Source organism: Zosterops lateralis (assembly GCF_965231275.1).
Source record: "Zosterops lateralis genome assembly, chromosome: 5".
In the NCBI taxonomy this organism is placed as follows: Eukaryota; Metazoa; Chordata; class Aves; order Passeriformes; family Zosteropidae; genus Zosterops; species Zosterops lateralis.
In genome coordinates this window covers 70,304,081-70,317,818 of record NC_139766.1, presented here as the reverse complement: position 1 = coordinate 70,317,818, position 13,738 = coordinate 70,304,081, and the positions used below count along the sequence as shown (strand labels likewise).

General features: G+C 42.8%; 1 protein-coding gene across 1 annotated transcript in view; it reads right to left on the bottom strand.

Annotated features, from left to right (window-relative positions):
• NDST4 (N-deacetylase and N-sulfotransferase 4) overlaps window positions 1-1,816 on the bottom strand; it is a gene marked incomplete at both ends in the record, with an annotated part of 52,476 nt that extends 50,660 nt beyond the window's left edge. Inside the window, one exon of the mRNA XM_083862388.1 lies at window positions 836-1,816. Coding sequence (XP_083718514.1) covers window positions 836-1,816 — 981 coding nt within the window. The remainder of the gene's footprint in view (window positions 1-835) is intronic.
• Window positions 1,817-13,738: the final 11,922 nt, after the last annotated feature.

The window sequence follows — 13,738 nt, the reverse complement described above, 5'->3', positions numbered from 1 at the left end:
ACAAAAGGCTTGCTTATTGTTCTTGAAAGCATTGGGTATTTATGGCAAAACCCCTCCAGAATAAAAGCTGGAGAATGTGATATTGCATGCTTAGGGATTCAATTAATCTCTGTCTACGATTCCCACATGTGGAAAATGACAAGAAATAACTGTCATGCTGTTGAGCTCTGTCTAATCTTTCAAGTTGCACACATCTTTGAAAATTACTCTGAACAAATTTAATGGTGTCCCTGGATGCTACAGATCAGGAATATAAGTGTAGAAGAGCCCCCAGTGAGTAGTCTGTGGGCCTTTCACTCTACCAGATGGTTATGCCACTTGCTCAAGTGCATGCTGTGCTTCCACCCTGTCACTGGTAGCTTTAAATGCTTACCTCCTAGTCTGGTAATGAAAATTATCCTGCTAACTCTTAGAAGTCACGTTGTGGCTATAACTTCTTCAGGCTCTTTTTTCCCCCCTTTTGCTCTTTTTTATTCTTTGTAAATTCAGTGATGGTGAGGTTTAAAAAGGCAACCATCTTGTTTTGTTCTGTCTACTTTACAATAATAGTGAGAAATAATACAGAGAAGATGTCTAGATGCTATTATATGTATTTATGTGCAACATACATGCCCCTACAGATACACATCTGTAAGTGCATCTCTGTATGTATGTGGGAAAAATGGCTTTTAATCTCAGGCTGTGGTTTATCTATCTGCTGGCTGCACTTGGGTACTTTCAGCCCTTACCAGGAAAAGGAGCTTCTCAGCTTTTCCAAGCTTTGTCTCTTCCTTAACACCCATTAAAGGACACACACTGGGATGTGCTGGGATGGTACCGCCAGTTCTTGCCTTACCTTCACATCGTTGACGTTCATCCTCGTCCCCTCCTTCCCAACAAAGATGTCATCTATGTCGACCAGGATATACCTCTCCAAGGACAGTGTGAGCTTCTTTCCTGATAGGAAAGAGATGGCGTCGATGAAGATGAGCTTGTGGAGCCAGAAGGTGAGGTTGTTCCCAAAGAGGACCCTCTGGATGCCGTCATGCAGACCCAGGTCCTGGATGACGGTGGCGTAGGGAGCGGCCCTGGGCAGTGTGGCAGGGGTGGGCCTGGAGGGCTGCAGCTGGGTCAGCAGCACAGGCTGGAAGGTGGAGTGGTTGAACTGGAACACGGTCCAGTCCTCCCCGGGCAGGGGGCCCTTCTCCACCCTGGGGGCTTTGGTGATGCGCAGCAGGGGCGACTGGGGGTTCACCGCGCAGTCTCTGAGGGCCACGTTGTTGTACAGCTGTAAGGGCAGCCCTTTCAGCCTGGTGCTTGGGGAGCTGTTCTCGTTGGCTTTATGAAAACCAATTATGCTAACACTGTATTCCACACAGTATTTTTCCAGAAGCTCTCTATTCCACGAGTCCATGGACACGTACTTTAAAATATTCTCGTATATAACAATGGTGTACTTCCCTCTCCCGTTGTCTGTGAGAGGGGGAATGTCCCCCTTGGCTGGTGCAATGACCATGTGGTACTGAAACTTGCTGGACTCGAGGATGGCTACGATGTCTTGCCCCAGCTGGGAGTACTGGCTTTCCACGAAGAGGAGCACAGTGGGATCAGTCCTAGAGGGATCGATTGGCTTAGGTGTTCTCAGCCCTGCAGACCTGTAGGGCAGTAGTTTGAGGTCCTCGCACTCTGCTTGTCCAGTGGTTTCCACGAGGGCCATTTCCTGCTTGTAGCCAGTGTAGAGGAAATAGGCAGAGATGACAATACTTGCCAAGCAGAAGGTGGCCAGGAGGATGACCAGCGTCCGGAAGCTTCTGCGGAGCTTCCCGATGAGATTCATCTTTTGCAGGGCTTCCAGCTCCTGCTGGACTTGCTGCTTTTCCAGGTGCTCTTCCTAGAGTGCCATAGGAGTGAGGAGCAGTGGAGGCTCTCCTTCCAAGATGTTCATGTGACCATTGCAGTGCATTTATGAAGTGTTTGGGGAGGCTGTAAAGCTGTCGGAGTGGGAAGTCAAAGGATCCGCACAGATAAACTGAAAGAGGTTTTCTCAGAACGCAGCAGCTGCCAATAATCAATGAGGAGGACTCTTAACATTATCTGCAACAAGAAGTAAAAGAGGAGTAAGTAAAAGAAAATCCATAAAACAATTAAAACTACACATTAATAAGGCCGGAGATTGATACTGGTAATCTGAGTAAAGAGGGAAGTTTCTGAGTAGTTCAAGGAGCATTCAGTGTCACTTGCTTTCTTGGTGCATTAAGAGAAGCTGCATTAAACAACTCCCCCGTGTTCTTAGGATACAGAAATGAACTCTGAACATAACTTTCTGAGGATGTGCATCTATTTATTGGCTTTTCTTATCTAAAATGCATTGTTGCTATTGCAAATGGGAACAACAGAACATTTTAGGGGCAAAATTAGGACGAAGTGAATCTTCGCTAAATATGGGACCATGTTCCTTGTCAAATTCAAACTACATAAGGGATAAATTCTGTGTTGGATTGGAAAACTAATGTGACCAAAGTGAAAGACACGACAGGAGCCTGAGGAAAGATTTGTGGGGCTTTCTCTCCAGTTTCCACTCTGCACTTGGGGCAATCAGTAAGTACTTCATGGTCCGGTTTACGAACTATAAAGATCCTGTGGGGATTTTCCAAGTGAACGAGCAGGCTGCTACAACTGCAGGGTGCAGCTGTGCACGGCTCTGCCTCCATCAGGGATCCATGGGAGGTGCTGTGCAGCAGGAAAAGTACCTCAAGGGAGCTGTTTTAGTGCTAGGTGGGCAAGCAGGTGTGTGTGCTGGTCCATGACACCTCTGGCTAAAGCCCTCACCCTCTGGTCTGTCTCCATATGGATTAAGTATGAGGTGCTGAAACCTCATTTCTCTGAAGCCCTTGTGCAATTCCTGGCAGTTCTGCTTAAATTAATGAAAAACTGCCATTGGTAACAGTAAGCCCTATGATTCAGAGGCAGCTAAAGCTGACTAAATAAATAGCCCATGCTGCTCTATGGATTTAAGTAGGAATTAACATCTTTCTGAATTATTTATATTGTTTGTCTATTGGAACAATGTGAGACAGTAAACAATGAATGATTTTGGAACTGGAGGGAAGAAATGCTTTTTCCAGGCAGATACTTATCAGTTGACGTGTCCTCCTCCATTAACTCCGATTACACTCTTGACTTGTGTTCTGAAAACTATTCATTAATCTTAAGGTTTGCACCTAAAACTGGGAAATGTTTGTAAGAAGCATTTAGAGAGCATGAGTTGTTTTCTGAGACCATTTGTGACTCTGGCAGGTTCAAGCTCTCATCTGATTCACCTTCCTCAGTTGGAAGCTTGCAAGGAGATTGATACCCCTGGATTGGGTTATTCCAGCAGCGACCCTGCTGTGCCACACAGCTGGCCAGGAGGAGAGCCAGGTAGGGACAGAAATAAAAAAACTTCTTTTCTTATGTGTGAGAGAAGAAATAAAAAAGAAATCACAGCTACCATTAGGAAATTGAAGTCATCCTGATAATCTTAAGAGCATTTGCCCTGCTTTGGTGCTTCCCTTGTTCTGCAATTGTCTGCTTGCTGGGATTTCACTTCTTATTAAACCTCCAGTTAAGATTTCCTTAAAGGATAACGCTGGATCAAGTGCAGCATCTCTGCGAGACTCTGCCGGAGTTCGGGTGACATTGATGAGTCACTCAGCCCGGCTCCGAGTGTTTATTTATCAGCTCAGGGCTCCTGCTCTCCGTGGGAGGGGCAGCCCCCAGGGCTGGGTCATGTGTCTCCCCTTTCAAAGAGCTGGTTCCTGTTCGGGCAACAAGAGACAGGCAGGTAACTTGGAAAAAAACCTTAAACTGTGCATCCTCGGGCTGTGCATCCTGGGCTCGCTTTGGGCACTAGAGGGCAATCGCTTCTTGCTTTTGCCAGGCGGCCCCTGCTCTCTCCTCGGCTCCCGGGCACGCTCCCGCCACAAGGCTTCCAAAAACCCCCAGGGCACGTAAAACACCTTCATTAGGAATGCTATGTTTAAAATTAAATAAAAGCCAGGTATTCTGCTTGAAGAAATGTGCCGCTAGATCACCCCGGATGCTTTGCAAATGTTTCAGCCTCCACCTGTAGCACGAGGGAATAGCTTGAGAGAAGACCTAAAATTGCATGGTTTTCCCTCAATGTTTGGCCCTGCTGGATCTCCTGGGTTCCTGTATTGCAAGCTGTCAAAACAATAAACTTCATAAATATTATAGCATGTGTTACTAAAATAGGAGAAGCCCCTGACTTTATACCAGTCAAAACAAAACTATGGTCTTCATTCCTAAGTACTTCCTCATCGAGATAAAATGCTAATAATCAGATTTAATGTTAGCTACTATCTGTTGTATGTGGATGTTATAATTAAGTGCAAGTACTCCCACTTATGGAGATGTATAATTACATAATTGATAAAGAATTTAAACTTGCATAAGGAAACCTGGTGTTGGAGCAGACCTTTTTTGGTCTGCACATTGTTTTTGAGCTGCTCTGTTGAACTGATTATACTGTTCAGTAAAAAAAAAAAAGAATGGTGTGAAGTAATTAAAGGTTATGAAAATAAATCAGCTATATTAGCCATTAGTGGTGCTTTCTCCAAGGCATAATTGGAAGTTAAGTGCCATTTGTGCCTTTGAAACTCTCCCCCTTAAAGTTCAATAGCTTTATATTCGCTCCAGAATTCAACTATCTTCAGAGAGCTCCTGTGCTAGATTAATTTGAAAAACATGAAAATAGGCCGTATTTCATAATTAGTGTTACTAATGGAGTTTCACTTTGGTAACTGATATTTGAGGTCCTGTGGTCACTGATGAGCATTCACAGGCTCTTCACGGGGGTAAAGCCATGGGCACATTTGGGCAAGGAGTCAAGGTTACCTTCATGCAGAGTTGGTCCTTCAGTAGATCTCGTCCATTCAGCTGATCCCCTCAGTGTGGGGCCTTTCCCCAGCAAGAGCAGAACGCTGCAGTACAACTGTGTCGTGATGTCAGAGACATCTGCAGGGACTTTAATTTTTCTTTAATTCAGGCAGCTGAAGAAAAATGGAGGTTTAAAAATTGCTGCCTCCTTGCTAAATAACACTTCCTGCTTGCCCGCAAAAACGCGTCTGATTGATGACTAAAGCGTACTGATTCTGAAGATGATTGATTGGGAGATTAGGACTTGACTATTTAAAACTGATACCATGACAGCGAGGAGAAACAGCCCCTTATTAATGCCATATGTTAACTGTGCATCAGGAATTAAAGCTGACTCCCCCATGGACCAATTCCCACGGGCACAGCTTCCCCCAGGGCTTGGTGCCTGAAAAAGCAGACTCGGTGTGTGGGCTGGGGGAGCTCCTCTTACCTCTCATCGTGGGTAGGCAAAGGATCTCTGAGCTGCTTGAGCTTATGGCAAGCAGAAACGTTGGTATTAAGCCATCAGCTGTGTGGGTTCACCCTGAGGATGGAGCTGATGGACTTGCCATCTGCAGCGGGCTCAGAGCGTGTCGGTGCTGACAGTGCTGAGCAGAGGAGCAGGGCTCTCCTTGTTCCACAACAGTGTGGCCATTCCTAATCTCCTGTCTGCACCAGAGTGCACTGCTGGGAGCAATTCACCTGGAGGCAGGCCAGAGCTTTCCCTGCCTTATTCTGCCATAAATCACAAGTCAGAATGTCTTTATTGTCTATATATAAAACTTCCCTTTAGGCTAAAAACCTAATGTAAAGCCTTTCCTCTTTCCTTTCTGAGCTTGTATGACTCCTGTCACTTAATAGCAGCCCAGTGAATCATGATGCCTGCCTTGCTGCTTCTTGCATGGGACTCCTCATTCATTACAGAAACAAGCAACCTGATTTGAGTGATAAATGACTCCTGGTGACCATTAGCAAAAAATTCAAGGTTTCTGTTCCCTGCAGAAGGAAAAAGGAACATTTTTCTTTTCTTTCTCTCAGAAAAGTTTCCAGGAGATTTTTTTGACTGGGCTCACAAAACTTACATCTTCTTTGAAAGTAACTTTTTTTTTTTTTTTCATACTTAACAAAGCTGCAACGTGTTTTGTGTTTGTAAATGTGGCTTTGCTTCAGAGGGGTGTTGGTACCAGATTCTCACAGCTCATCACAGGTATTAGAAAACTCTTTTTACCTAGGATATGGCCAGCTTCTCAGCTGAAAAAGGCTGTTGCAGACCTTCTCACTTCTATTTTATAATTTCTGAGCGGAGAGGCTGCTCAGTACTTTCACCTCTTTTGTTTCTTTTCAATGCATAATCATGTGTAAGCAAACCCCCCCAATTTTTCGGTATTTTCAGCCATTTGATCTAGTCTATAGTGCACATGTAATCTTGTGTGATTTCAGAAAGCTAAATGATGCCAGAGCATGAAGTCAATAATCAATGAATACAAAGCAAAGAGTTTGAAATACTTTAACTTGTGCACTTGATGAAAGCTGGCGTGATTTTAGCGTGAAACAATCCTTGGAAGGGAGCTGTTTGACCCTTATGACTTCTATTTCTCTTCGGCTTTAAACTTTTCCAGATGATTTCTGCAAGTGGTGAAAAGGCTCCCAGTGGCTGGGGAATGATTTGGAGATGAGTTTTGCTCCCATGGATATTCTCACACCTATGCACATGCACATCCTTTGGTTCCATGGCCCATGTGTGACATTTCATGTTGCTTAGCTCCTAGCAGAAATGTGGTTTAGGACTTAGCCAGACCACACTTCTGGTGAGTGTTGCCAGATGTTCAGCCTCACTGCTTCCTTCTTCTGACCCATTAACTTCCAACAGTCCCAGGGTCATTTAGACCACCCAGAAAATCCCATAAATATCCCATCTGGGATGTTTCAGTGAGGCTTCCTCCAAATGCCACAATTTATGGGGATCTCTAATGAGTCAGTACTTCTGAATGTAACTGTAATGCTGCATCAGAAATTTCTGACTCCTGCTTTCTCTGGAGTGTCAGGACTGGAAGCTCCTAGAAATCAGTAATTTAGATATAGTCTCAGGAGAGCCATGCATGAAGAGAGAATCTATCGATATATATATATATTTTGTTTCTTGACAGAGTGGCTCTAGTGATCATCACAACAGATAAGTGTTAGTGACCACACTCACCCTCTGAGCAGCTCCAGATATTGTGTGGTGATACCAAAATTATCACTATATATATATAATATTTTCACATCACCAGGCAAAACATCTTAACTCTGAGGCCAGACTTCAAATAAGTCAATGATAATTTTAGATGTACCTTCTCAATGCTGTTTCTAATAAATGTGCCCATCCAACATGAGTGATGGTATTGAGATCTACCACTTCTCACCAGTAACTCACCAAAAATTTAAAAAGCTAAATAAAGAGCATTAAAGGGTACAAGCCTGACTTTCCCAAGGTCACTCAGACACTGTGGCTGAGCTGGAAGCAACAGTCCCCTGCCCAATGCCCTTCAGCAGCTGTTTCCAACCCTCATGGCATGTGTAGGAAAGTACAAGGCTGAAAAGGTGGTGTTGAGAGATGGTCTGAAGGTCAAAGCCATGATGACAGAGCCAAAATGTCATGGAAGGGGAGTTTGGGCCTGTGATCACAGAGATGTGTGTGCCCTGCAGGAGTGAGTCCTTGCTTTGCTGTCCCAGTGGGATTAATGGAGAGTGCAGGTGAAATTACCAGGCTGTCAGTGCCCCAGCCCTGGTGAGTGAAGGTGGGGAATAAAAGCAGCCTTTGCACGGTGTTCTGAGGCAGCCAACAAAACATTCCCCCTGACTTGGTGCAACAAATCTCCTGCTCTCGCTTGGTTAATGGCTCTTCATCACTTTTCAATTCATAGTTTAATGCTTCAATGGAAGCCAATTTGAATTCATTTAACTCTTCAAATAAAACTTTTGTGAGATGCCGTATCAGATGTTTTATTACAGTCCATCTATTCTGGTACTGCTTTCCACTTTCATAAGGCTGTCAATTAGCTATCCAGTTCCAATAGAATGATTTGTGTTGTGAACTCAGCTGAGAGACAACATTCGTGCAATAGAATGGCTGCCTAACTAGGACTCCTTAAACTCAATCAATGCAGTAGCCAAACTGTACATGTTTGATGGGTGGACAAGCTAACCCATTTAAAAAAAAAAATTGCTAAAAACCTTTTTTATAGTTCTATTAGCAACCAAGTAACTGCAGATTTTCTGTATTGATTTTGAAAATTTACCAAGAACTACAGATTTGTGGATGATTACTAAAACTTTACTTTTTGGAAGTTTCTTAGACAAAAAAAAAAAAAAAAAGACATATAGTCCCAGGCTCTGGAACAGCCTGTCAGAAGCTAAACTATTTGGTCTTTATGCTTATTTTTTTAGTAGTTAATTCTTTCCCATGCTTTCTGTTGTCCTATTGCTTTTCTGGGAGCTAAAAATGTTTGCCACCATGTGAGATAATTAAAACGTGTCCACTCTTATTGCAATGCCAATATATTTCACTGAATAACATGTTTTGTGGTGTCTGTATCCTGTCACAGGGACTATTTGTGAGCAAGTCAGATGTGGTCACATCTGTGCTAGGAATTAAAAGGAGGCCACTGACTTATTTCAGAGGGACTACTGCTGTCACATAGTAAAGATCTATTGCTATTGGAGAGGAAGTCTATTGAAACCCAGATAACAAAGACTTTGTACTTAAATCTTTAGTACAGCACGTTTGCCACATGAAAGTTAAACAGAGGTTTAGCCCAAGTTTGCTCAAGCCTGGTTCCAGCCAGTCAGATGCAGTTTCCAAGCTCTGTATACATTAATTCTCATTATGATAGATTCCCTTTATTTATTCTTTCAGTAATTTCTGCTGGAGTCCCCTTTCCCCATCTTTGTCTTCACTGGCTGTAGGGTTTTGTTACCATTGAGAGGATTTGGTAGAAAAAGAGGGAGAAGAGGCAGAGTTTGGTCCCACCAATCTCTGCTCAGAGCAGATGTGTGGGCTGGAGCATCATCCATGCCACTAGTGCTGGTGACAACCTAGGAGGGCTGGGCAAGCACTGGCTTTCAAGCAAATTGAAGCAAGGAGAGTAAATGAAGCCAGGGTGACCTTCCATGTGTGCCTCCTCCTTTTTTTTTTTTTTTTGTGTGTGCTTCTTGGACTTCCAAACAGCTTCTAAAGGGGGAAATTCAGCCACTTCCACCTTACTCATAAATACCTGGATTTACCACTGCTTTTATTGCATGGCAGTTCAGGAGCAGGAACGATCTTCTGTCTCTTCCTAGTCTTAGTTCTAGACTAGGTTCTAGGCAGCCTTTCAAGAAAATTTCAATTCTTAGTACCAGTTCTTTACAGGCAAGATGAGCTTTTTGTGGGAACCACTTAAGGCTGCACATATGACTGTGGTCAGTAAAACTAATCTAGACAGAGAAATTTGGTCATGTAACAAAAATACTACAATATCCAAGAGACTTTCCCTTTAATGTGCTTAAGTATTGCAGGCAAGGCAGTCAGAGGAAGTTTTATGCAAGATTATTAACACAAATTCAAATTCTTACCTTGAAATGACTGAAGGGATACTGTTTGCCTATCAAGAGGAAAAATGCTTTATGATGAAAAGATAAGGCAGGGAGTGGAACCTTTGATTTCTGTCTCTGCCACCATCATATTTTGCCCTCTGGAGGCCACTGATTTTCTTCAGTATTTCATTTTTCCTGTCTTTGCTGAGGGAATACTAGTCTTTTCTACCTTTACATGGGCATTAGCTGTGAAATGCTTTATGACGATTCATGTTTGGTTCAGATGTGTATAACGTGGATATTGCAAAGTGTGTTTTTGGGAAAGCCAGCGCAAAATTCAGAATTTCATGTGTAGGCAAATGTGTTTCCTGTGGTTGCTTCCTTTTTCTTCTTTTTCTTTGTACCCTGGTTAAATTCCTTTGTGTTTATTCCTGCCCCTGCTTTATGGGGTTTCTCTGAGAGAAGCCACTTTGTCAGCCAAATGAAAGATCTCTTTAGAGATTTCTGGTGTGTCATCTGTGACCTATAGATACTGTTTTCCTCTTGGTTCAAAATATAAACAAATGTTTCCTTTCAAATGATCTATTCTTTGTTTTGTCTAGATAAAGTTCAATTTGGAAATGCCACTAGTAGGATAAGGGTCCTACTTGGGAATTCAAGGGATTTTTTTGTTGAGTCACGCTGAGCTCAGAGACTGGAACCAGAACTAATGCCATTAGAACTCTATGATGGAATAGAGAGGCTTTGATTAACCTCTTGCTTTCGTGAAAAATCTCTGTTTATTGAACTACTGAGGCATTCACTTATTGTTGAAGGGGGAAAGTGTTGAAGGGAATTTAAAAAAATAATAATAAAAAAAAATCCAAATGGTTGTCAGTCTTTCTGAACATACTGCCCCTGAATCAGGCTGGAATTGCCTTTACAATCCTGTCCTCTCCTGGGGGCTGAGCGCATAACTCTACTTGGTTTTCAGTGAGAATCTCCAGGATGTGTCGTGGATAAGAAAATCCAGCCAGGCTTTCTGGGTTATGGAAGGGGCTTACAAAATTATGTCTCACCACGTAGTATCTTGTAATCCATAAAGCTCAGTTTTAGGTAACATGTACACAGAGACTTTATTTCCTGCCTGAACACAAATATTTTTTTCATGGAAGAGAAAAAGCCTTTTAGGAGGTCCTTCAGTTAAAAATCTGACTATGCAGAATGATTGCCTGTGACTGATGCAGGTACATGGAATTTGCACCAAGGCTGATGGAGAGTTAGTCTGATGGGAACCTGTTTTGAGGCATGCATGGCTCACTTTGTTTTCCATGTGGAACATTGCATATCACGGAATTCTCTTTATCTTTAAATGTGACTGTTTTGAGGTACAAATAATAGTACCATGCCCTTCTGCAGGAAGGGCAGATTCTGATGCACAGTTCCACCCTAAACAGCAGGACTGTATGGGGGTAGAATAGTGAAGCCCTAAATAAAATTTCAAATACACTCTACAGAGTAGCAATGGATAAAAATGCCTTATAGGAATACCAGCTATTTAGGTGGATAGAGTACAGGTAGTCTAGCAAAATACCAAGGCAGAGGGCTCTGCTTTTTTTTTGGTTTAAATTAAAAAAACCCAAGAAGCTATGAGGGCTTTAAAATCAAATGTGGTCAATAAGTCTAATTTCTGTATTTTACCCAGAAGCCCAGAACCGTGCACTTTCCTCTCATTTTCAAAAATTTCTCTGTGAATTGCTGACCACCTGCCATCCCCTCTGGTGGTTTAGGGGGTGATCTATATCCCAGTGAGAGAGAATAAATTCAAGAATACCCTGAGGGTCTGGAACTTGAGCTCTGGCCTTCTCCTGGCACAATATGGTCCCATGGAAAAGGACAAGATGTTGGCTGAAACAGCCCCTGAAAGTAGAACACAGAGGAGGTGGGTGCATATTTCATGACAGACTGTTTTAACTTTCCAAACAGCCGCCTCTTTTACGGCCAGCAGCTACTATTAATTATTTATCAGAACACTTATTTATACACTAAAAGCTAAATGCAATCCTTTCAGTGGAGCCTGCCAGAGTGTGGGCTGAAATAAGTAGCTGTGGATAGTCCTTCAGGAGGGGAAGTTTCGTGCAGAGCTCTGCTCAGGGAAGAGCCTGTCCACATTATTCTCTCTGCTCTTTGTGCCTGGTAATGATATTTACATATGGGAGATGAAAACTCAGCCATTAGTAGGAGTCTGTAGCTGTAAGGGTGTCAGCCTGATCTCTCTTGGCCAGGCTAAGTAAGCCAAGGACAGTTCTTATGTCACCAGTATCCAAGGAAGAAGAGGGAATCCCTTCCTTTTTGCTTCCTTCCTCGTGGAGGAAGCCCACCCTGCCCTGGCTTCTACTTCTGTATTTGCTTTGGCTCTGTAAAACCCATCCTTGCAGCAGAGGAGGGAGGATTAATTTGCTCCCTTTGCCTCCACCTGGGGAGAGCAGTTGGGACCCCTCCTGTCGCCAGAGGGAAGGAAATAGGTTTAAATACTTCTCTGTTCCTTTCAGAATTGAGTTTAAGTGGCCATCCATGACTTCTGGTGCCAATGTGTTTTCCTCATCAAATACTGACATGGTTTCTACAGTGGTGTGCTGTTGCCATGTAATTCTGGTGGCATTGCTGTTTAGGTAAAATATTATTATTTTTCTATAGCAACTGTTAGTTTCAGTAGGAATTCTGATTTCATTGTAATTATTTGTGGCAGTAGTTGTAATAAATGTTTGGGATTGACATGCATGATTTTCATTTTCTTCCAGCAGCCAATGCTTTTAATCGCTCAGTTTTTCTAATTTAAATGTTGACACAGATGGAGAATTGATTCTGAATTTCTATCTAGCACTTTTCCAGGTGGCTTACCTTTGTGAGGGGCATTGCTTTTACATCTCAATAGGAGAAAGAGACTTGTTGCTGTGAGATGTCCATTCATCAGCCTAGCTCAAAATGGGAGACAGGACTCTTTGACATTCCACCCAATTTCCAACAGAGACTCTTTTCCCTAAGAGACCAGCCCTTCCACCTGCTCTAATGGTCCTCACCTGCATCCCAGGCTTGAGAACAAGGGATCTGATAAACTGCCCCCAACACTGTACTCCTTAACACTTGCACGTGGTTTCAACCCAGGCTCCCCTCACCTTGGAAAGCATGGAGAGCCCTTGGCTCACCCTAAGCTCCATGCCCTGCTCCTGAAATGACTCCCCAGGCTGGGCAAAGTGCAGCTCTCTGCACAATTCCAAGTTAACCTGTCCTTCAGCCATCCAGGCCACAGCTTTCAAAGCCTTGCTGCTCTTAGCCCAGAAGTTGCTTTGTTCAGAAAAGCCAATTTTGCGAGTATGGAAAGCAGTTTCTTGGATGCACCTATGGAGCTGCAGGAAGAGGGTTGGAATGAGATACTTTTTAAGATCTCTCCCAACCTAAACCATTCTTAGATTCTGTGATTATGGAAGCTGTGCAAGGCTAACACTTGGTGGAAGCAAACAGCAGTGTATACATGCAGCTGAAGCTCAGCCAGCCCTATGGTCACAGAGGCAATCAAAGCAAAATCAGAATGGCCTAAATCAGAATGATTTGGAACAGTAATGATACTTTTTTTTTTTTTTTTTTTTTTTTTTTTTTTTTTTTTGGTAGAAGTTCATTATTATGGTTTCCTTTACAGCTTGGGGAAAAGTGATGAATTTTCTAGAGACATAGAGTTAAATGCAATTTTTGTTTATCTAACTGAAAACTCATAGAACTCATAGGAACTCATCAGCATTTTTTGTGCTCAGTATTGCCATGGGTTTGCAATATATGGGCACATTTTCCTTAAAGTATCTCATTATACTGCTGGGATAATTCCTGTACTGCAACCTTAAAAAAACCCATCTTTACTATTAGCATATTTTTATTCTGCTCATAGTGAATATCATAGCTGAACTCTAGAGCAGCTCATGATTCCTGCATGGTGCTAAGTCTGATCATGGCCATTACAAAGAGTGATACAGCAGATATCACAGCCTCTAAACACCCATAAAGTTTTAATAAGACTTGCAGAACTTGATGGTGTGAGTTAACAGGGTATTTAGGCTGAAAAGAATTTATATGTGGGGGGGTGTGTGTGCATACAAGTGGTCAGTCACTGAAGCATTCTGCTCTGCTTAAATGTAACCCTTGGAATTTGATTTACTCTGATAAAATGCAAGTTAGAGGAGCATTTTCCCGGCCTTGCAGAAGAGAGTGGTGTCAACAAGACATTCAGATACTCCTGCTTTCAATTCTGAGGCTT